Source organism: Euleptes europaea, chromosome 11 (assembly GCF_029931775.1).
Source record: "Euleptes europaea isolate rEulEur1 chromosome 11, rEulEur1.hap1, whole genome shotgun sequence".
Classification (NCBI taxonomy): domain Eukaryota; kingdom Metazoa; phylum Chordata; class Lepidosauria; order Squamata; family Sphaerodactylidae; genus Euleptes; species Euleptes europaea.
In genome coordinates, this window is record NC_079322.1 from 73,090,154 (window position 1) to 73,114,965 (window position 24,812).

General features: G+C 48.0%; 1 protein-coding gene across 1 annotated transcript; it reads right to left on the bottom strand.

The window, feature by feature from the left end:
- Positions 1-12,814: 12,814 nt before the first annotated feature.
- On the bottom strand, positions 12,815-24,526 carry CSRNP1 (cysteine and serine rich nuclear protein 1). Its single transcript, XM_056857619.1, has 4 exons — positions 24,352-24,526; positions 15,892-16,151; positions 14,627-14,923; positions 12,815-13,838 (listed from the first exon to the last, which is right to left on the bottom strand). The coding sequence occupies exons 1-4, from the start codon at positions 24,524-24,526 to the stop codon at positions 12,822-12,824; spliced, it is 1,749 nt and encodes a 582-aa protein (XP_056713597.1). The 3' UTR covers positions 12,815-12,821.
- Between the last annotated feature and the right edge of the window lie 286 nt (positions 24,527-24,812).

A 24,812-nucleotide genomic window follows, 5' to 3' on the forward strand; every position in this document is an offset into this window, starting at 1 on the left:
AACCATTAACTAGCACTCTTTGGGTGCGATCTGTCAATCAGTTGCAGATCCACCTAACAATAATAGGATCTAAACCCCATTTTCCCAGTTTGTCAACTAGAATACTATGTGGAACCTTATCAAAAGCCTTACTGAAATCTAGATAAACTATGTCTACAGCATTCCCCTGATCCAGCAAGGTAGTAATTTTCTCAAAAAAGGAGATCAGATTAGTCTGACATGACTTTTTTAAGCACTTTTTAAATCTAGTCCAACCCTCTGCACAATGCAGGAAATTCACAACTACCTCCCCCACACACACCCAGTGCCTAGAAGATGTCCAAGATGCCCTCCCTCTCATGAACAGCCTAAGTTCATAGAATCAGCATTGCTGACAGATGGCCACCTAGCCTCTGCTTAAAAACCTCCAGGGAAGGAGAGCCCACCACCTCCCGAGGAAGCCTGTTCCACTGAGGAACAGCTCTGTTAAAAATTTTTTCCTAATGTCTAGACGGAAACTCTTCTGATTTAATTTCAACCCATTGGTTCTGGTCCGACCTTCTGGGGCAACAGAAAACAACTCGGCACCCTCTTCTATATGACAGCCCTTCAAGTACTTGAAGATGGTTCTCATATCCCCTCTCCATCTTCTCCTCTTCAGGCTAAACATACCCACTCCTTCAACCTTTCCTCATAAGACTTGGTCTCCAGACCCCTCACCATCTTTGTTGCCCTCCTCTGGACATGTTCCAGAACCTAGAGAAAGAAAAACGACATCACAACATTGTGCGGCGGCTTTAAAAAAGCAAGTGCTCTGGTTTGGAACTTGGAAGCCAAGGCGGAGAAAAACCTTGGTGCGGAAGTAGCCCTTGAGAGAAAGGGGGGGCGGGAGGCGAAAGTCAGACATCTGCAATTGATCAATGGATTTCTTGACAGAGGAATAAAACTCTTAAAACAATTCCTGCACCAGAAGGCTGGGCGTGGCTCCAGTTCAGCTGGGAGTTGCCCTGGCGTATTACCAGGGTAACGATGCCAGCAAATATAACTTGTTCCTATGGTTACTAAAGCAAAGAAACACTTATCTCGATGATGTGAGAAAGGGTTAAGGCTTTGCCTACGAAGATACCTAGAATGCTTTAAGGGAAAGAGGGTGGCTGCCTTTGGAGGAACACCTGTGCTTTTTACAACAGGCAGAAGTTTACCCCTTGTGCTGAGTCTCCAAACCCAGGGAAGCTACACCTGTGACTGTTTTTTTTTTTTAAAAAGCAATTTTGCTAGGGAAAAAAGAGTTTGCAACGAAGTGAAGAGCAGACAAAACAATTCAGATCCCAAAGAAAAATATGAGAGATTTAACCCACTTTTTAATTGTATTTTTAGGAGAAAAAAATATTATTTCACAAAACAATCTAACCAATTAAAATAATGGTCACCCTGGTACAATAACAGATACAATAACAATAAGTGACTCAGCCTGGCCCACCTTACAAGGTTGTTATGAGAACAAAAAGGGGTAACCTGAGCTCATTTCAGGGACTGTATACAAAAGTTTAAAAAGGAAAGCTCTCCACACTGTGTCACGAGCGTATATTATATGTTGTATTAATCGTTTCCTATTTTGCCATCTCTGCATAGACCTGGCTGAAATTTTCTGCTCTCAAGGGCCATTTCTACGGGGTCGATTCTGCTCCTCGCTCCATGCTGATTTTTTAAACCCGACCTTTAAAATGACTATTCACGGTCATGATGTAAGAGGAGAAAGTCAAACAAATTCAACCCCCACACACACACTCGCAAAGCTGTGGCTGGGATTCTGCATGCTTCCTTCAGTGAATGCTTCAATGCAAGGGCGGAGCAAATACAAAAGGTCGCATTAGTCATGGTGCAATTATACATATCTCTGATCTGTAGCTCAATGTTTTTCTTTGGGCGAAAATGCATGGTAGCTTTAGCCTCTTTTATTCCGTGTTTCAGCCAGGATTCAGCCAGGATCGAACGCATGCGTTTCCCCGAACGTGCGTTCAATCCTGGCTGAATCCTGGCTGAAACAGGTAATAAAGGAGGCTAAAGCAACCATGTGTCACAGGATATAGCCACTTGGGTATTCCTAACCTTTCCTCATAGAGGGCAATAGGAACCTCGAGGTTTTTTTTTTAAGCAAGTTAAGGAACGGGGAAAGAATTAAACAGGCTGCCCCCTTCTGCCGCTGTCCTCTTTACCATTGGAGTTCTTTGGGGGAGAAAAAAAAAGAGAAATAATGAAAAGCAATAATGGCATTACAAAAAAAACAAACACATGCCATTCTGCCTTCAGCCAGGCTGGAAATTCTGGTTCAGATTTTGGCTTCTGTTTTCAGGCAATCGTTTTACGCCTTTCCTTGGGGGGTGGCCTCTTCTGCCTCCATTTGCTGCTGTCTCTTGCTGGACAGATTGTGCTGGAATGAATTCAGATCCATTGGATGGGAATGTTGCTGTATCTCCTCAGATCCCCTCCAGGACCCCGTTTTGCACTGAAGCCAGTTCACACATCCATCTGCCAGGCTAGTTCACGCCTCCTTGCTGGCAACGTGATCCATACCACGAGAAGAGCCCTGCTGGATCAGACCAGTGGTCCGTCTAGTCCAGCATCCTGTCTAGGGTTGCCAACCTCCAGGTACTAAGCCAAAATAGACACCTCTGTGTATAAATGTAGTTACTCCAAATCTAACACAGATCAACCATACAAAGTATAGCTAAACAATAGACTGTATTATACAATAACATTGACAAACACATAAAAAGTCCTATTTCTTAAGCATAAAGACACAAGGTCACAATATTCCAAGGTTTCCAAAACTCACTATCCTAAAGACAGACAAAAAGTCCAACGGGTACCAGTTCAAGGTTTCTTTCTTCTTTCAGGTGTGGATCCCAGGTAAGTATTACTCAGTCCCAAAAGCAGGGGGTGAAAAGTGAAGAGGAAGACGGCCGTTTCAGTTCTTCATCAGTTCCACTTCACCAACCTTATATATCCCATCGCTTATTTCATATTAAAGAATCCATATCCAAGAATCCTTCATAAGGTTCCTTCCCAGGATACCAACAATTTTATTTCTTAACAGTCTTCCAACAGGTTCCTTCTCAGGAGATCAGTTCACCTGGAGAAAATGGCCGCTTTGGCAATTGGACTCTATGGCACTGAAGTCCCTTCCCTCCCCAAACCCCCGCCCTCCTCAGGCTCGGCCCCTAAAATCTCCACGTATTTCTCAACCTGGAGCTGGCAACCCTAGCTGGCGGGCCCAAGAGCTGCTGAATGATGTCCGCCCCCGATACCATCCCTAATTCAGTTGGAGAGAAATGGGTTGACAAAGAAGGCCGCCACACTGCTGACATTACCAAAACAGGAAACGTTTTTCACTGGGGATAAAAACGTGGACCCTTTTTGGCTCGGTCCTAAAAATCTTGAGCCGGGCCTGAGTGAGCAGGACCCTCGAGTCTCTCCTCTTTTTCTTGCGGTTCTCCTCCGACCACTCTTATGGTATAAAACCCCCTCTAAGGGGTTGTCATGTTGCTTTGCCTGAGAAACCCCCACAAACACACCCTGGGGCGATGGCATACAACGAAGGCACCGCGAGATCTAGAATCGAGCACCTCAGGTAACCAGTGTCCTAGAAATGCCTCCGAATCTAGCAATGAGACGGGGTGGGTGGGATTGCCACTAGCGATATTGTCCGGAAAGATAAAGCGTGTCTCTGTCAAATCCTATCAGAAAAACCAAGCAAATTTGTCAGCTCCTTTGCACCGACTTCTGTAGGGGAAAAATGGGGCTGAATGCATTGCCTGGACTCAAAATATCATCCTTCTCTAGAGAGAAGTCTGCCTCCTGGAAGAGACATAGGCAGGCAGTTTGGGGGCCATGCTAATGCCTTCTCTGGTACTTACCCCAGATTTAAGCATAGCCTGATTGTGCGGATCTTAACTGCCCACGAAAAAGCACATTATCGGGTGAGGGGACCATGTGATCACATGGAAGGCGGCGATTACCCTCTTCCGGGCTGACGTATCCCGTGAAGAATGGACTTGCATTTGTTTATGTCATCGTTCGTTTTTTGCATTGGTATAACTCATTCCCCGCACTTGCACAAATATGATGTCGGCAGTCCTCGCAACCGTCTTGTAAGACAGGCCATTATTAGTTGCATGTTGCGCTTTGCACACGGAGAGCAACTGTCAGCTAAAAAACCTGCATAAAATCTAGCTGCCAAATCCTAAAAACACAGAGGTGGCAACACGGCGCATGAAAGAGTCACTGTCAAGTGACGCACACACTAAAAAATGTAATTCTCCATAAGCATTTGAAAAGCAATATTTTCCCTCAGAATTTTTAGATATCTTTTACGCTGCAGGAACCCAACACATACACTGCCAGAAGGAAGTGGAACGTGTGGTATACATGTAATCCTAATTATTAAAAAAGTCTAAAAGGAAGATCTGGGAGTTTACACAGACCTTGAGTTTGAGAGAAAGATCTGTTCATCTGCTTGTCTTCTGTGCAGTCCCGCATGGGACTGCGCAGGAGCAGGCCGGCGGCGGAGACGTTCTGAAAAGCTTCTAGCAGGCTTGGATTTGATCAGTGCTGGCTAGAAGAACCAGGGGTGCCAACCTCCAGGTGGGGCCTGGAGATCTTCTGGAATGATAGCTGATTTCTAGATGACAGAGATCGATTCCCCTGGAGAAAACAGCTGTTTTGGAGGGTGGACTGTATGACATCATGCCCCGCTGAGGAAGGGTTGCCAACTCCCCAGATGTGTATGCTCAAAGAAGGCCATGCCATCCTTTTTGTACATGTGCCATGCACAGCAGCTACATTAGGGTTGCCAACCTCTAGGTACTAGCTGGAAATCGCCCGCTATTATAACTGATTTCCAGCCGATAGAGATCAGCTCACCTGGAGAAAATGGCCACTTTGGCAATTGGCCTCTATGGCATTGAAGTCCCTCCCCTCCCCAAACCCCTCCTCCCTTGGCTCCACCTCCAACTTTCCAAGAATTTCCCAACCCAGAGTTGGCCACCCTACCCCTGCATAACCCCCAGGGCCCAAATCAGTTTCCAAACAGAACATTTTGACATCCAGCACTCAAAAGGAGGGCCTTATTCGATCACTCTGGCCAGATCTCCAGCAGGGGGCAAGCAAAACCACACATTGCAAAAGGTGGCGGGCTTCGCCTTTCCCACACTTGAATCAGCCTCCGGGCAATTCCCCAGAGCCCGGCCAGGAATGCATGTCTATCTTGCATAACGCCAGATTCGTTTAGCTAGGACATCTAGTAAATGCCACCCGTACGTCGGGGTCTGGGCTCAAGCAGGTCAAACACCGCAACCCCCCTTGAAGATAGAACTAACTAGGCACATTAAGCAAAAATAAAATAAAAATGCTAGTTTGCAAAATATATATTACGTGCCCTGGATTGTGGGCTCCTTCATGTGGAATTTAGATTGAAGGGGTGGGTGGGGGGTGAACAAATCAAAACATGCATGTAGCTTAGGGTTGTCAGGTCCCTCTTTGCCACAGATGGAGGTTTTTGGGGCGGAGCCTGAGGAGGGGAGGGACTTCAATGCCATAGAGTCCAATCGCCAAAGCAACCATTTTCTCCAGGTGAACTGATCACTATTGGCTGGAGGTCAGTTGTAATAGCAGACGATGTCCAGCTAGTACCTGGAGGATGGCAACCCTAATGTAGCTGCTGCGCATGGCACATGTACAAAAAGGATGGCATGGCCTTCTTTGAGCATACACATCTGGGGAGTCTGTTTCAAGTCATGCTAGCGCAAGTTTCATTACAGGGGAGGGTTGCCAAATCTCCAGGTGGGGCCTGGAGTTCCCCCCAGAAACACAACCAATTTCCAGACGACAGAGATCGGATATCCTGGAGAAAATGGCTGCTTTGGACGTAGGCTTGCCAGCTCTGGGTTGGGAAATACCAGGAGATTTGGGGGGCGGGGCCTGAGGAGGGCAGGGTTTGAAGAGGGGCGGGCCTTCAATGCCATAGAGTCCAATTGCCAAAGCTGCCATTTTCTCCAGGAGAACTGATCTCTTATCAGCTGGATATCAGTTATAATAGTGGGAGAACTCCAGCCATCACCAGGAGGTTAAAAACCTTATTTGGAAGTTGGGCTTTATAGTAGTAGTAGTAGTAGTAGTAGAAGAAGAACAAGAAGGACATGAAGAACAAGAACAAGAAGAGGAGTTGGTTTTTATATGCCGACTTTCTCTACCACTTAGGAGAGACGCAAGCCAGCTTACAATCGCCTTCCCCTCCCCACAACAGACGCTCTGTGAAGTAGGTGGGGTTGAGTGAGCTCTAGGAGGTGTGACTAGCCCAAGGTCACTCAGCTGGCTTCATGTGGAGAAGTGGGGAATCAAACCCAGCTCTCCAGATCAGAGTCTGCCCACACAGGAATTTCCCAACCCAGAGCTGGCAACCCTACTGGGGAGGGTCCTCTCCCCCCCCTTTTTTTGTGGCAAGCTGCAGGAGTGAACTTTCCTTCACACCGTCTTCCACCCGCCACCCACTGCTAACTTTACGCTATCAATCTACAGAGACCTGAATGCCGCTTTCTGTGAATTGTCAAGGGGCGCCAGGAAGCTCTGTACTTTTTAAAAAAATAAAATGCTTTGTTAACAGTAATGCTGGTTCGCCGAGAACCGGCCACCCACAAACAGTTCCAGCTACTGGCGCCCTCCTTGTCAGAGTGGGACGCTGAGGCCAGATCAGATCTCCAGCTAGTACCAGGAGGTTGGTAACGTAGGCTTCCCAGATCTGGCCCCTGGGCCATATGTTTGACATCCCTGCTCTAACCCCTTCACCACCCTGCCTCTCTGCCCTGTTTTGCATGAACTACCAAGCTAGTACCAAAGACCGTCATGATAGGAAAAGTTGAGGGCAGCAGGAAAAGAGGCAGACCCAACAAGAGATGGATGGACTCAATAAAGGAAGCCACGGCCTTCAATTTGCAAGATCTGAGCAAGGCTGTCAAAGATAGGACATTTTGGAGGACTTTCATTCATAGGGTCGCCATGAGTCGGAAGCGACTTGACGGCACTTAACACACACACACACACACCAAGCTATCAGCACCCGTCCCCTAGTGCTATCTACTTTTTATTCATTGTGTGAGGAAGGCAGGGAACCCTTTTAAGATTTGCCACTGCATAGGAGGAGATCTTCGTGCCTCCCCCCTCCCGTTTTCCTCTCCCACCTTTTCCTTTCCCCTCGCTTCCCACCCCCCTCCTTATTTCATTTGCAGAAAATACCTTTGCCTGAAAGCTGTTGAAAAACAAAGATTTACGTGATGGTGGAGGGCATCACGAATTCAGTGTCGGGGCACAGGATTATTTGCAAGCCAACGCACGTCTCCTGGGATTAATCGCTACCATCAATTTAACCGCTGTATTCTCCTGCCGCTTCTCAGCATTCAGAAAAATTAACATTTTTTTCGTATATCAGATTTTCGCCTTTACCTCTTCCCACGAGCGCGAAGAGGCATTGCTCTCCCCTCCTTGGTTTTGTCTTCACAAACCCCCAGGTGAATGCAGGGGGACCAGCCCAAGGTCACCCTGTGATAGGATTGCCAACCTCCCAAGTGGGGCGTGGAGAGTTCCCGGAATTACAACTGACTTCCCAAATGCAGAGATCAGTTCCCCTGGAGAAGAGGGCTGCTTTGGAGGGACGACTGCACGGCATTATGTTTGGGGAGGGGCTGTGGCTCAGTGGTAGAGCGTCTGTTTGATATGCAGGAGGACCCAGGTTCAATCTCCGGCATCTACAGTTAAGGAACCAGGCTGCTTTCTGGATTTTCAGCACACGCTTTCAAGACAGTGAAAGCATCTTCCCCTTACACAAAGTAAACCCTTCCAGGCTTGCCGGGAGCCACAATAGTTAGGAAGCCCAAACCTGAAATTTGTGTGTCCAGCCATACAGTAAAGGCCAACCCAAGTGACTGGTGGATTGAAGTACTGCATCTTCCTGATAATTTGTGACTTTGAGGTTTTGTTCTTGAAATGACAACCGAGGGAAGGGGAAACTTCAGCTTGGTACAGAGAAAATTGAGGGTGAACTTTTCTAATTACCAGAATGCAGTCAGCCATGGTGTAGTGGTTAAGAGCGGTGGTTTGGAAGCAGAGGATGCAAATCTGGAGAACCGGGTTCGATTCCCCACTCCTCCACATGAGCGGCGGACACTAATCTGGTGGACCGGGTTGGTTTCCCCACTCCTCCACATGAAGCCAGCTGGGTGACCTTGGGCCAGTCACAGTTCTCTCTGAACTCTCTCACCCCCACCTACCTCACAGGTAGGGAAAGGGGAAGGTGAGCCGGTTTGATTCTTCCTTAAGAGGTAGAGAAAGTCGGCATATAAAAACCAACTCTTCTTCCAAAGAGGATCTGCCTTTGATAGCCCAGGCCGCCTTTTGAAACGGGAAGAGACCGCCGACGGGATGCTCGGCCTGGTTTTTAATTGGATGTCTGAATTTTTCAACTGCAGCTTGCCCGGTGGCCCAAGAATGAACCTTCCTTCCCCAGCCAAGATTCACTCCACTTGCAGATGCTGGAAGGCACAAATCAGAAGTTGGCAATCCCAGGTGGCAAGTTGTGAATAGCCAAAAGGATATTTTGCTCACCTGACCCTTCTCCATAGCAACTCTTACTGAGTCTTGGGGGGGGGGAAATGTCTGCATTAGCATAAGTTAGGGTCTTATTAACACCCCCTCTCCATGCATTCCTGAGAAGGAACAAAGACCGGGACGTCTTCCAAACAAAGTTGTTTTTATTGAAAGTGTAATGAAATTTTCTTCATATTGCTTGGATGAAATGCGAGACAGCAGCTTGTAGACATTTTTTTTTGCTTTTTTTTACTACAAATGAAAAATGGAAAAAGGTAAAAATAAAAAGCATTTTTTAAACGTGTACCTTGAAGCAACGTAAGCACAATATATACAAAGAGGAAGCTAAAATAAAGCTGTCGAAACCAAAGTTTCAATCAATACATTAGATAATTACAGGTTGTGTCAATAAATACCCAGTTTTTTCCTTTAAAAAAAAAACTGTTTAGACAGGCAACATTTTACACAAGATACAGAGGGGTATATATTTACAAATCAGTGCACCCTTGGGTGTGAGGGAGGAGGGGAATTGGCACCAACACAAAATAAAAGGAATAAGTTAGCAAGGGGAAATTGTGAATGGCAGGGCGGTTTCTCCTGGCCAATCTCCCAACATTCGTTTTAAAAGGACATGTATAACATATGCAGAGAAACCTAGGAATGTTCTGGAGAAAACCATTACTTTAGTGCCAAAGAATACTAAACAGTACCAAAAAGTGACATTATTTGACAAAAGCTGAATAAGAAGCTCTCCCGATTAAATAAAAAAGTGGAATTTTACCCAAAAAAGTTAAATGCACAATTTTTCCTTGGCCCATGACAACGGCCACACGGCCTGACTCACCGGTAGGAGAATCACCCTTTCGTGCCGGATTCCACGTCGTACTGTAGAACTGTTCGATAACTACCGAGTTTTGTTTTGCTTTAAAAGAAAAGACTTTGCATAGACAGGAGGGTAGGACACGTTCCCCTAAGGGTTCCAGCGCGGAAGGAATTCTGGGCATCTTGTCAATCCCCGGAGATCAAAGGACAGGCCTTCTGATCTCCAAAAGGCAAAAACGCCAGCTTGTTACATTAATGAAGCAACCCCTGTCCACCTCCCCGGGGGTCCCGAACAATCCCCAAGCCACAGATGCAACCAGCAACCGCATCACGGGGCTTTGCTGATCCGTCAAAGTAGCGCAATATTCGCTCTCCTCAACTAGGAGACGGCCATGTACCGACAACAGAGGCGTTTGGGCCAAATTAATATTTGTGCAAAAACCTAATGGGTTTCTGACTCAACTGACAGAGACTTCGGAGAATGGTATGTTACAGGAGGGGACAGGGAGAAGGAAAATGCATTTTTGGCTGTGTTCGGGAACTGTATTTTATTGGGCAAATATGTTGATGTTTTATCTGCACAAGCCCTCCCTCCCCGCAAATGAAGGCAGAGTTGAGCAAAGCTTTGGAATGCAGCTCTTGGGATTCCAGTTGTTCCGTCAGGAAGCATTTCTAATGACTTCTAGATGCCTTTCAGAACTACCCCTCTCCAAGCGAACCGTCAATGGGGTTCGGAGGGCAGTCAGTCACATGCCACCGGATTACCAAAAGGGACAATTTATCCTGCACATTTGGACATGAACCCACCAATCCGCATGCACACCAACGCCATGCACGGCATTCTGATCAAAAGGTTTATAGCCAAGTTGTACTTTCGGATCCTGTTGGGTCGTTGCTCAGTTATAGCCTCACACAAAAGAAGTTTCCTTTTTAAGTGTTTTTTTTTTTAAGATGCTCAATTCCCCTAGTGATCTCTGAAACAAACTAAGCAGACTGATGCGTATTGGCATTGCTGGTATAGGCACTTCTGTACTATTAAAAACCAGACTGCGTCGCCAATGCAGTAGATTATATAGAAATGGCTATATAGTGTCATGCATTCAGTCCGACTGAAGTACACATCTAGCTGTCCTAAGAGGTCCCTGGATGAAGAATGGGCCCCATCCAGTTGGTGCTGTGCCCCCAGCCACAGATTACACTGCCCATCCGGCCTGTTTCCCCCTAACACGCCTTGGCTGATATTCAGTGGCCAGCCATGTCCAATTCAAAGGATGCTATCATCAGTGTATGCAGAGTAATCCCACTCTGGGTGGGGTCGCCGCTGCGAGCGATGCCACACGTTGGGCGGAGCCTGTAAGAAAGTGGCAGCCAGCAGTAGAGGGAGTAAAAAAACACAACTCTGGCCATCACCACCGAATCTGCTCACCCCGTCTTCTCCCCTCTGTTAAGAGTTTTGTTCTAAACAAGCCGAATTATTTGTGTGCAAATTGCTCCCTTTCACCCAGTGGTTTGCACAGAAGTCAGCTTTGCCAGCTGGATCTCGTTCGCGGGAAAAGCGAGGGGCATAGAAATGTGCGGGACTGCGGGGTACGATACTTATACAGACACTCGGGGTTTTTCCGCCCCCCCATTAGCACTGCATGTGGTGTTACACAGTCCAGCTGGCTGGCTTCACAATGGATTATAGTGGTTCCACGAGGAGCCAACTCTACCCCCCCCCCCAAGCCTACGAGCACAGTGTACGAAGGATAGAAAGTTTGGGTGGCTTGGCCCACTCCAAAAGGCAGCCTTAGGTACAAAGCAAAGTTCCTCTGCACACTCAGGCACCATAACAGATCAGCTCGGTAAAGATCTCATGGCCAAATCCTTAACGAAATTAAATAAATTAGAAAATAATTTACGAACACAATTGACTTTTCCTCCACTTCCTTTAAATAGTTTCATATTATCCCACCCCCCTTTAATAGATTAGGGTATATTATTTGCTTGTAGCAGAATTACGGGGGTCCCATATTTCAACAATTCCATCTGTTAAAAGTCTTGTACCTATCACGACAACTTTTTTTTACTTCTTTAAATAATAGCGACAGCCTCCCTTGTCTCTTTCCACAGAAGATGCACGGGCCACTTCCTTTCTGCTTCGCCTCGTCCGATCGTCCTGCACTCGCTAACCTTTGGAGGCGTGTGCCCAAATGCTTGAAGACCCCGCTGTGATCCAGAGCCCCCTTCCGGTGCGCGCAGTAGGCTTGCTTTCATGCCCTTGCCCTGCACGCTCACTGTATGGCCCCGATGTGCACAAGCAAATCCTTCCGTGGGCTGGCGCACAGCGCTGTTGCTACAAGAAACTGAATCACAGCAAACCGGAAAACTAAACTGGTTTTAAAGCAATTTAGCTGCTTCTCTTTAAGGACTCCCCAAGAGGAGGAGGGCAGGGGAATCTCCCAAGCAGACTCCTTACCACCACCCCCCCATCTTAAAGTTACAACTCTTCCCGTGAAGAAGCTACTATGGCAAAACAAGATTAAGGGTGTAGTGCAGATCGTGACCTTGGAAAGGTTATTCAAAGACAGAAGATGCTTTCTGACTACCTTCCTGCCATTTTACCCCAAAGAAAAGCCACCCATGACAAATACATCTTTGGGGGTCCATGCTACTAAAGACCTTATTTTGCACCTTCCAGCCCTTGAGAAACCCTTGCTTGAAAGTGTTAACAAATAAATAAATACAGATATATTATGCAAAAAAAAATGATTGTACACATAATACATCTGAGGTATTACCAACTTAAATAAAGGTTTCATGCTCAGTTCAAGCTTCCGTGGCTATTAAAAATTGTGGGAAATTTGCAATAAATAGGAAAGAATGGCTATGAATATAATAGCGTATGGGTGGGTTTTTTTTCCTGTAAACGTTTTCCCATTGAAGTGAGAGCTAGCTCTCAAACAAATCATTTTCACAATAAATATATAGATATAGATATATAAATCCCAAAGAAATATGAGAAATTGCCTGCCAACATAGTACAATGTTGTCAGAAGGTGCTCGGTGGATGACCCACAATGTTAAACATAAGGAATACTTCTCTAAAGGCCTCCCCTGTCCCCATATACAAAATGCAGGTAAATTCTGATAGTTTCGCAAAGCTTCTCTTCCTGTCCGCCCGTCCCCAACCAATGCCCTGAAAAGGCAGAGAGGTTTTGCACAAACAGTAAGAAAACCGATTGTAACTGCAGAAATTCAAAGTGTTAGAAAAAAAGGGAACAAACTCAAAATTTGCTCACTTCGAAAGCTCTCGGTAGCATGTCCTTCTCTTGCGGGAAGGCCTGCTTATTTAATCAAGCACTTGAATGTTTCCAAAGGAGGCAGTTTCCCCACAGTCCAGTTTAAACCTTCACAGTCTCCATGAGTGATGACTTCATGGCATCTTCTAAAAGCTGATTGTCTGTAAAAGGCGCTGGGGTTTCCGGGACAGATTCAGACAGGCCAATCAAGGACTCTAAAAAGCAGGTGCCCTGGTCCCCCACCTGGGGCATGCTGGGGAAATTCGGCAGCTGGAGCTGCAACGCCGAAAAGTTGTCCAGGTTCTCGTACTCCTTCAAGGAGTTGTAAAGAGGTCCCAAGTTGTAGTCCGAGAATGACTGGAAGAAATCCAGCGAGTCCGAGGAGAGGCTCAGGTCCATGTAGTTCCGGGAACACGGCTCTGCCGAGGACGGCGGGCAGCCCAGGGGGCCCCCGCACAGCGCTCCGGTGGAGGTCTCCTCTAAAAAGCAGCTGGCGCCCTGGTTGGCGTTTTCATCCAAACATTCCGTGATGTTGGACAAGTGGCTCAAAGCGCTCCCGGTGCCAAGCTTCATGGCAGCGTCCGCGACACAGTGGCCTTCGACGTCCGCGCTGAAGAAGTCAGTCGGGTGGAACGAGCTCAAGTTATCCTGGCAGCCGCTGCTGGCCCCACTCTCCTCTTCCGCGTCGGAATCATTGAAGTGGAGTATCCGCGCCAGGCCGTCATCGTCGACGTCCGACTGCGACTTCTCCGAGGGGGCGGCCTCGTACGGCTCCTCCAGGTCCTCGCTCTGGCCGGACAACACCGACGAGTCGGTCATGTCGCTGCTGCAGCTGTTCTCGCCGATCGCCTCCAAGTCCATGTTGAACTGGAAGGCGGGCGCCAGGGGAGGAGTCCGCTCCTCGAACGCCGCCTTGCCCGCCGGACACCCGAAGGGGTGAAGCCTCTCCGGGAACGGCGGCTCGGGCTCCACGCTTCTCTGCTGGTTCTTCTCCAGCTCCAGCTTCATGATGGTGTGAATGAAGTGCGTCTGCACCCGGGCCTGGTTGAACTCGATGCGCCCTTCCGTGTTCCCACAGCCATCTTTCGTGCAGCCGCAAGGAAACGATGTGTGATCCATCTGTTGCCAAAAAAAAAGACACGGAACATTAGCCAAGCATAGGAGGAAAAACCTGGATGTTGTTGACTCATTAAAGCTTCGAGTCTCTTGGGACCAGTTCACACATGCATGTTACCCAGCTACCCTCACCACCTGAGGCTCTAACAGGGGGAGGGTATCTGAGGTGACACCAGGCAGTGTGAAAGCCCTTTTTGGTCGTCAAGCCATGGCTGACTTATGGGTACCCTGCCGGGTTTTCAAGGTAAGAGATGTTCAGAGGTGGTTTGCCGTTGCCAGCCTCTGCGAAGCCATCCTGGACTTCCTTGGTGGTCTCCCATCCAAATACTGGCCAGGGCTGACCCTGCTTAGCTTCTGAGATCGGAGGACATCAGGCTAGCCCTACCCAAGTTTGATAGCTCAGACACATGCAAGATACTGCATCATGATAAAGAAGGAACATGCACGTATTAACCAGCTATTAACAGGGGAAAAGTTTTATGTCAAGCTTGTTGTTCTAAAAACAATTCTCACCCTCAACAAAGTCATGGGACATATATTTTTTTATATACGTGTCCCTTCGCAAAGCGGCGCTTCCAGAAGTGACATAATTGCGACGTGCGCAGCCGCATGTGATCGCTGTTCCAAGCAACTTGGTGGATTGGCAGGCAATTGCCTGCCGGAAACACCAACTGGCATCCCTAACTGCTCATCTCAACACCTTCGGCCTCTCCTTAAACCCCCTCCTGACCACATCCTGCTGTCCTGCTTCATGTCCCGCCACAAGACGTGCCCACGAGGGTCGCACCCACCTGGCACTTGATACCCGCCAAGCTGCAGCTACACGTCTCCGGGTCGCAGAACTCCTGGCAATCGCAGCCACAGTCTTCCCTGGAGAGGCGGATGCCGTGGAGCTCCCGCTTCTCCTCCTTGTCGATCTTCTTGACCCCCAGGGCCTTGAGCAGGGCCCGCCGCTTCTTAGCCGGGTAGGGCTGGAGGAAGAAGCCGTCCTCCGGCTCCACACCACCGAGGTCGATATCGTCATCGGAGATGTCTTCCGTCGTCAGCTGGTTGGCCTCCTCAGACTCTTTCGTGCCGTTCATAGTTAGCTGTTTAGGAAAGGCAGAAGACAACGTTGGTGTTAAAAAATGAGGCGAACACATGATACATTTTTGCATTAGTATAGCTCATTCCATGTGCTCACACGTATATGATCTTGGCAGTCCTCACAACAGTCTTGTAAGGTAGGGCATTATTAGTTGCATGTTGCTCTTTGCACACTTAGAGCAACTGTCAAGTAAAAAAACTCATAAAATCCAGCTGCCAAATCCTAAAAACACAGAGGTGGCAACGTGGCACATGAAAGAGTCACAGTCAAGTGACGCACCCATTGAAAAATTTAATTCTCCATAAGCATTTGAAATGCAATAATTACTTTCTCTGGCTCCATGCTGTTTAGGTAGTATAAGTAATCTAAATAGTATAAGTAAGCTTAGGTAGTAGAAGAAATCTAAATAGGGGCCTTAAGGAGGAACAATACTTCATTCCAGCTTACGCTTCAGTGGACTCGAACATTATCAGATGCAAGAAAACTAACAGAAAACTAAATACCCCTTTCCTTTCTGCAAAACCTCCGGCTCCATGCTGTTTAGGTAAAATAAGTAATCTAAATAGTATAAGTAAGCTTGGGTAGTATAAGTAATCTAAATAGGGGCCTTACGGCACCTTACAGAAGAACAATATTTCATTCCAGCTTCAGTGGACTTGAACGTTATCAGCTGCATGAAAACTAACAGAAAACTAAATACCCCTTTCCTTTCAGCAAAACCTCCGGCTCCACGCAGTTTAGATAGTGTAAGTAATCTAAATAGTATAAGTAAGCTTATGTAGTAGAAGAAATCTAAACAAGGGCCTTACAGCACTTTACGGAGGAACCATATTTCATTCCAGCATCAGCTTCGGTGGACTCAAACGTTATCCGATGCTTGAAAACTAACAGAAATCGAAACACCCCTTTGCTTCCTGCAACATCCCCAGTTCCTCCGGCTCTAAGCTGCGCTCGAGCAAACCCACTTACTTTCCACCTCAGGGCTTCCAGCTTCTCCTCTTTCAACCGCTCCTTCAGCTTCTCCCGCCGAACGGCCTCCTGTTCGGTGGAAAACTCGGCCAGCGTGAACTCCCTGGAGAAGCTGTGCCGGCTGACCATGCCCAGGGTACAGCCGCCGCGGCTCGGCACGCTGGTAAAGCCCTGGCAGCGCGGGAAGTAGAAGACAGTGACGCGGTCAAACTCCACGGTGGTCCGCTTGAGGCGCTTGCTCTTCTTCAGGATGGACGTTGCTAGGGAAAGGAAAGGGAAGCCGGGTAAGCATCAACGCCACTCCATCGTTTGCAAGATGGTGCTAACTAGACTCGAATCTAGCGCAGACTACGTTTTTGTGGTTTCAGCTTCATTCCACTCTGCACTTTCCCCATTATTTTCACACTCTGGACATCCCACCCCTTCGCAGAGCCTTCTCTCGCTAGGGTTAATGCCTTTCCTTCAAGGATGTTATATGGAAGGTATCAACAAATACCAATCCAGGAAAGGACTTGTCCCTGTGATACCCATTCCCTGGACTCAATTGATCATATTCTGTTGGTCTGCCCTCTATATGAAACACCCCGTGGGAAATGGTTAAAAAATTGGCTTCTTTCAAAATATCTCCTATCTACCCAAGCAAAACGTCAATTTTTATTAAATGATTCCAATCCGGAGGTTACTGTAGATGTTGCCAACTTTCTAGTGGATGTGATGAAAGTTCAAAAAGCCCAACGTTTGTAATTTCTATTTTTGGAACTTTCTGGCCTATGTTTTTATCTTAATGACTGCATATTTTATGTACTTTCTGTGACAATTGTAATATTACTTATGCCATTAAAGGTTTCATTCATTCACTCTGCACCCTTGAGGCCTAGAAACTTGCTTTAAACACACACACACACACACACACACACACACACACACAAAATTAGGATTTTCAGCACTAACGAACTTCTACAAGCTGGGGAGGGGGAAAATCTGCTAGAGGGGAAGCCGATTCCTACACATGGCACGCCGTCCTGCCGCCTGTCATTATTGCTGCACGAAAATGCGCCGCCGCAAACACAAAGGCTGCAAGGTGCACGTGGACATCCCAGTGAGCCTTTTTTTTTGCACTGCCCAAACTGCACTGAGCAGGCCCGCGTCAAAAATAAGCAAGCGGCAAGCCCAAATCACGTGCCCGGGGAAACCCTGCTCCGCCATCAGAACGTTATACAATCAGGCATGCGGGAAAGTTTTGCAGCCTGTCAGGATTCTGATTTTGAAGAGAGTTGAAACGTTCTGGGCAAAGGAATGGAAAAAGAGGAAGAGCCCCCCAAAAGGGCATAACAATCATACTTGGCCTTCCTTGACTATATCCACTCCTAGTACTCTTCTATTAAATTTTTATCTCTCCTCCAAACAGCTTAAGGAGGAGGAGGAAGAAGAGGATGAGTTGGTTTTTATATGCCGACTTTCTCTACCAGTTAAGGAAGAATCAAACCAGCTTACAATCACCTTCCCTTCCCCACAACAGACACCCTGGGAGGTAGGTGGGGCTGAGAGAGCTCTAAGAGAGCTGTGACTAGCCCAAGGTCACCCAGCTGGCTTCATGTGTAGGAGTGGGGAAACCAACCCCGGTTCACCAGATTAGAGTCCTCCACTCCAAACCACTGCTCTTAACCATTACACCACACTGGCTAGCCCACTCTGCCCTCACAACAACCTTGTGAAGTAGACTAGGTTGAGAGTGGGTGACGGGCTCAAAGATGCCCAGTGAGCCGCATGGATGAATAGGATTTGAACCCAGGCCTCCCAATCCTGGTCACTATCCATAACATCAGTGTGGTATAGTGGTTAAGAGCGGAGGTTTGGAGCGGTGGAGTCTGATCTGGAGAACTGGGTTTGATTCCCCACTCCTACTCACGAAGCCAGCTGGGTGACCTTGGGCTAGTCACAGCTCTCTCAGCCCCACCTATCTCACAGGGTGTCTGTTGTGGGGAGGGGAAGGGAAGGTGATTGTAAGCCAGTTTGAGTCTTCCTTAACTGGTAGAGAAAGTCGGCATATAAAAACCAACTCTTCTTCTTCTTCATACCCATTCTGAGGTGCTAGAGCCCCGGGAGGACTGTACCACGTGTCTTTCATTGGCTCCGATTTCGGCCTTGGGGACAGGGTCAGGAGAGACCCGGGACTCCGCTGGCGGTTCATTCCGTGAGCAGGCTGCCGCTGCACGCCCTACGATTTCCTCCAAAAAATGACAGCAATCGGCAGCACGAAATACTCCTTGTCAGATTCAAGTCCAGCAGGCACCTTAAAGATCAACGGGATTTACAGGGTGTGAGCTGTCAAGACTCAAAGCTCCCTTCATATCTGATGTATCGGAGGAAGGGAGATTTGGCTCTCCACACCTGGAAATCTCGCCGGCCTTTAAGGTGCTTTTGGTCTTGATTCTCATTCTTCTGCTGCAGACCAACACCGTAATCCCTGGGAAATTATATTAGTTGCAAGTGACTTTAAACCAGTGAATAGGGTTGCCAGCTCCGGGCTGGGAAATACCGGGTGATTTTAGGGGTGGAACCCTAGGAGGGCGGGGTTTGGACAGGGGAGGGACTTCAATGCCATAGAGTCCAATTGCCAAAGCAGCCAATTTCTCCGGGCGAACTGATCTCTATCGGCTGGCGCTCAGTTGTAATACCAGATCTCCAGCCACCACCTGGAGGTTGGCAACCCTATCTATTGGCTGGAGCTCAGTCGTAATAGCATGAGATCTCCAGCTAGTACTTGGAGGTTGGCAACCCTACTGGCAACCCTACCAGCGAAGTGTGCTCATCTGCACGGTGTCAGCCTGGCAACTTGGAGGAGGAGAGGGACTTGGGGGGGCAGAACATTTAGTTTAAAAAAGGGAATGCAGACAGAAAGCCAAACAGGGCCTGTGGGAGGGGGGGCTGGGGGGCTGAAGCTTACAGGAGAAGGAGGAAAACACCAGATCATCAAAACAGCTGCTCTGAGGACATTTCCTCCACTGCCCTCTGGAAGAAACTGCAAATCTACGGCCGATTCCCAGGGGGCTAATTTGAGAGCAGCTGCAAAGCAGTTAATCTTCAGGCAGGTGATCCCAGTGCAAACACGCCCTCGGCTCAAGTGTGCCTGGCTGATCGGAAAGCGGCCGCCGCACGTTTGGCGCATGCTGGAAACTTTAAAGTTTAACCCAGCCGGGCTCACTTCCCCCCCCTTTCTGCTAACAGGAATTTCAATGTAAGCCAGAAGAGTGTTTAAAAATAAAAAGGGGCCGTTTGGGGAACGACAGCGATTCAAGGAGATCGTCTCGGGGGACACCCAACCTCCAAAGGTAGTTCCTGCAAGAAAGGGTAAGGAGGATGGAGATGAAGAAAACCTTACGCGCACCAGAAAGCCTTACAAACATGGCTCTTTGAGAGGTCCCGCGCTAGCAAAACCTGTGCGACGTATTCCAGGTTATCCCGAGTTCAAATGTCATAAGCACATAAGAAAAGCCATGCCGGATCAGACCAAGGCCCATCAAGTCCAGCAGTCTGATCACACAGTGGCCAACTATCTACCTCTGGGAAACCCACATACAAGACCACTGCAGCAGCATTGTCCTGCCTCGGTTCCACAGCACCTAATGTAATAGGCATGCTCATCTGATCCTGGAGAGAATAGGTAGGCATCATGACCAGTATCCGTTTTGACTAGTAGCCATGAATACCCCTCTCCTCCATGAACACGTCCACTCCCCTCTTAAAGCCTTCCAAGTTGGCAGCCATCACTACATCCTGGGGCAGGGAGTTCCACAATTTAACTATGCGTTGGGTGAAGAAATACTTTCTTTTATCGGTTTTGAATCTCTCACTCGCCAGCTTCAGCAGAAGACCCCGTATTCTGAGAGCGGGAGAAAAGCTTCTCCCTGTCCACTCTCTCCACACCATGCATAATTTTATAGACCTCTATCACGTCTCCCCTTAACCGCCTTCTTTCCAAGCTAAACAGCCCTAAGTGTTTCAACCGCTCCTCACAGGGCCGTTGCTTTAGCCCCCAAGTCGGGGAATCGCTCCCTGTCTTGCCCGCGTCGCAGCTCTCCGCATTGGGGCCCTTGAATTCCAAAGCAACCGTCACATAACAAACCCAGCATGTCCACCAGCTGGGGTTTGACACCTGCTGTGGTTATGCAAATGGCATGCAAATGAACCCAGCCGCACGGAGCCAAAATATGCAGATTGCCCGCGGACGCTACCACTTACGAGTCGTTTTTTACAGAGGCCTCAGTTTGGAAACATGCAAGAACCAACCCCCCCCCCCCAAAGACACAAAACCGTATGCTGGTGCTAAGATTAAGGATGTGTTACTACAGCATGGGGGGGGGAATAATTTTTTGCTGCCAGAGGATGATCACTCTCTTTTGCTCTGCTCCGCACACACACACACACACATTCCAGATAATGGTGTCTACTTAGCTTACAGCCATTTAGCTTAAGTTGGCAATTTACGGAATTCAATTAAACAGAGACACACAAGGGTCAAACCAATCTAAGTGCATCTGTGACACATGTTTTGTGCCGGCTTCGCCAGATCGATCGGGAATCCATTTACTTAAAATTGGCACAACTCGTCCTCATATTAAATAATGAGGCCCATGTCTCCCTGGGGATGGTGGAGGAACTCAACAGCTGCTAAGGAGCCCGGGAGCAGAGGATTAGAAATGCAGTATCTATAGTGACCAGTTTCCACTGCCTACCAGCCTCCCCAAATCTTTTGCACAAAGGGAGTTTGCCAAGGCAGGATGTGAAGCCTCATCGTTTTAAGGTACCGTAACCCTGAACCTGCAAAAAGAAGCCATCAGCAATACCAACGATAAAAAACCAAGCTTATATGCAACGCTCGCACAATTTCTTTTGCAATGTTAACTTAATCCAAATAAGTCGTTTTGCAACTTCTATCTAATGGAAGATTAAAAAAAACAGGGTTCTTTCAAAGACACCCATGAAAGCTGCAGCAAGTTACCCAAATTTCCAAGAAAAGGGCTTTGGAATGAAGAAGCTGGTTTTTATATGCCGACTTTCTCTACCACTTAAGGAAGAATCAAACCAGCTTACAATCACCTTCCCTTCCCCTCCCCACAACAGACACCCTGGGAGGTAGGTGGGGCTGAGAAAGCTCTAAGAGAGCTGTGACTTGCCCAAGGTCACCCAGCTGGCTTCATGTGGAAGAGTGGGGAAACAAATCCAGTTCACCAGATTAGCCTCCACCGCTCATGTGGAGGAGTGGGGAATCGAACCCGGTTCTCCAGATCACAGTCCACCACTCCAAACCACCACTCTTCACCACGACACCACGCTGACCTGACAGGTAGCTGTTGCTGAGGTCCAAGGACTTAAGAAGGATTGTGTGTGTGTGTGTGTTTACGCCTTTGCATTTAAGCTTCTCATGCACTGCATACTGTCCTAAAGTGTGGGGCAAGGCTCAGGCGGGAGGGGAGCTCTTCCCCACAGATGCCTATAGTGGCTCTCAACACCAATGACCACTACAGGCATCCTCAGCCTTCTGTCCTCATGCGAACCTGCCCTAGAATCAAGACAACCCTGATTTCTGCCATCCAGTCAAAAGGGGTGTTACCGTATCACTCAATCATGTCCAAACGAATATTTCACGCTGAGCCAGGGGGAAAAAAAGAATATAACAGGACAGTTATTCACCAGGGCTTTAATATTCTGCTTTAGCTTTTACAGTCTCCGCTCAAATTGTTTGCAACCCTTCTCCCCCCTCCCCATCAAATGAGCCAGGGAAGACAGAAAGTTCATTGTTGCCACACAAAAGCCAGAAAACAAAAAGAAAGCCTCTTTTGTTGCTGCGAAGATTTCCAAGGCATTCAGAGACCGGAGCACATTTGCTGATGGCTGCCAAGTGGACCGTAGGAGCAAAATATTCTCAGAGGTCCAGCACAAGATTGCATGATTAAAATCACTGTTCTTTGTGGAAACGGTGGCCAAAGAGCGCGTCCACACGGTGTCCAGGTGTCGTTTGAGTTGGACTCTCGGGAGAAGTCCAAGACGGCGAAACGCTAGGAAAACAGGAGGCTCTCCGCTTGGGCCGAGAGCAGCGCAAAAACGTCAAGTTAATTTATTGGCATATTGCTCAGGAAAGTGTTCGATTCCGTAACTAGATCCCCACTTGGTATCTGATGAAGAAAGCTTGGACTCTCAAAAGCGTACACCCTGACAATAAGAGGCTACTGGACTCGAATCCAAATCCTTGCTTGTATTCAACCAACCGGTCAGCTTCCGTGTGTGGACGTACGGTTACTGTGCCGACTGAACACACACAACGTGCTGATTTCCTAAGCTCAGTCTTATCTACTCTGACTGGCAGCGGCTCTCCAGGGTTTCAGGCCAAGGTCTTTTATTTATCTGCTTCATTTATGTATGTGTAAAGTGCCATCAAGTCAAGCTGGCTTTTGGCAACCCAGTAGGGGTTTTCAAGGCAAGAGGCTCACCGAGGTGGTTTACCATTGCCTTCCTCTGTGTAGCGACCCTGGTATTCCTTGGTGGTCTTCCATCCAAGTACACATGAACACATGAAGCTGCCTTCTACTGAGCCAGACCCTTGGCCCATCCAAGTCAGTATTGTCTACTCTGACCGGCAGCGGTTCTCCAGGGTCTCAAGCAGAGATCTTTCACATCACCTACTTGCCTAGTCCCTTTAACGGGAGATGCCGGGGATTGAACCTGGGGCCTTCTGCATGCCAAGCACAGGCTCTGCCACTGAGCCACGGCCCCTCCCCAAAGTACTAACCAACCCTGCTTATCTTCTGAGAGCTGACAAGATCAGGCTAGCCTGGGCCATCCACATCAGGGCTGCTTCGCTTATATCCCCCTTTATCCCCACAACACTCTCCTCTCCTCCATTTTACCCTCACAACAGCCCTGCGAGGCGCCTTGAGGCTAAGAGTGTGTGACTGGCCCAAAGTCACCCAGCAAAGCTCCCATGGAAGAGTGAGGATTCGGACCTCAGACTCCCAGGTCCTAGTCTGACACCCGAATCACGACACCACACTGGTCTTCCGCATCACCTACTAACCGGATCCTTTTTGCTGGAGATGCCGGGGATTCTTCTGTGTGCCGAGCAGATGCTCTGCCACTAAACCAGCGTGGTGTAGTGGTTAAGAGCGGTGGTTTGGAGCGGTGGAGCCTAATCTGGTGAACTGGATTTGTTTCCCCACTCCTCCACATGAAGCCAGCTGGGTGACCTTGGGCTAGTCGCAGCTCTCTCAGAGCTACCTACCTCACAGGGTGTCTGTTATGGGGAGGGGAAGGGAAGGCAATTGTAAGCCGGTTTGACTCTGCCTTAAGTGGTAGAGAAAGTTGGCATACAAAAACCAACTCTTCTTCTTCTGCTGCTGCTGCTCAAACCATGGCCCCATGGCTCATTTTTCAATGGTAAATCAGGTAATTTGGATACCGTTTGGCATTTTTTTAAATCGATTGTAAAAAGTATGATCTTGCCAGAGATAAATGGATTACAGTATACCTTCAGAAGTGGGGACCTGCTCTAAAGCAAGAGATAGTTAGCAAAGTTATGGGCTATATTGATCCAAATGTAACCCTCGCTGTGGCAAAATGTTTATCTATGGCTTTTAATGATCTTCTAACTGTATATTTTAGATTTTGTATTTCCATGTTTGATTATCTCTGTGTTACCGAGCTTACTGAATTTGTTTTGCTCATGACCTGTCGGTCCGTGAGCATAAAGAAAAGAAATAAAGGAAATAAAGGCCCCTCAGCTCCTAAGTGTTCACTCCAGAAACATTTTAAAGATCTCAGACTAACCAGCTATGCGAGAGTGTTACGGATACCATGGACTGCCAAAAAAATAAATTAAAAAAATCAGTGGGTTGTAGATCAAATCAAGCCTGAACTGACCCTAGAAGCTAAAATGACTAAACTGAGGATGTCGTATTTTGGTCACATTGCGAGAAGACATGAGTCACTAGAAAAGACAGTCATGCTAGGAAAACGTGAGGGCAGCAGGAAAAGAGGAAGACCCAACAAGAGATGGATGGACTCAATAAAGGAAGAGTCAATTTGCAAGACCTGGCTGTTAAAGACAGGACGCTTTGGAGGACGTTGATTTATAGGGTCGCCGTGAGTTGGAAGTGACTTGACAGCACTTTAACAAACACACACACAGCCAGCTATGTACTCCAGCCAACAAACTAAAGCAGTATCCGACCGAATCACTTCTCAAACCCGCAAACGTTCCGGTTTCTTGACTTCTAAAGGACCCCTTGGCTTTACTGCGCCCGTTTCTCTGTCGACGACCAGCCCTGCTCCAGTTAAACTGAACGCGGGTTTCCCAAGGTTTCCAGCCTCCTTTACATTTTGCAAACTACTTCACGCCGCAGGCGTCTGTACTGCTGCGCAGGCCAGCGTGAAATGCTCCACCACGCCGGGCGCCATACTTACGAGTGAAGCTGGCGTTCGAGGCCGGGCCGGGCTTGGCGACTCCTTGGGAGTTGTCCTCGTCCGATTCCCAGCCCGAAGAAGCCGACGAGGAGGAGAAAGGGGAGGAGGAGGAAGAGGAGGAATAGGTGGCGTCGTCTTCCAACTCGTCATATTTCCGTTTCAGTACTCCGGTCATGGTGAGTAACTGAAAAAAAAGGGAAGAAAAAGGACTTGTTACTCAAAGCCGGCCTCCAGCAGCATCCAGACCTGAAGATATCTCCCAGTTATTTTGTTTTTATATATTTTTCTTCATTTCTACCCTGCCTTTCTCCCCAAGGGGGAGCCAAAGCAGCTTATGTCATGCTCTTCTCCTCCATTTTTCCCCTCACAACAACCCTGTGAGGTTAGGCTGAGAGTATGCGAATGGCTCAAGATCATCCACCGAGCCTCCGCGGTGGAGCGGGGAACTGAACCTGGTCCTA

Bases quoted from the DNA above. Each gene is read 5' to 3' on its own strand.
- CSRNP1 (XM_056857619.1), bottom strand. From the start codon at position 24,526: ATGACCGGAGTACTGAAACGGAAATATGACGAGTTGGAAGACGACGCC. The intron at 14,924-15,891 runs GTAAGTGGGTTT...TTTCCTAAACAG, and splicing joins TGGAAGCCCTGAGGTGGAAA to CTAACTATGAACGGCACGAA. The intron at 13,839-14,626 runs GTGGGTGCGACC...TTTTGGCAACAG, and splicing joins TGGCGGGTATCAAGTGCCAG to ATGGATCACACATCGTTTCC.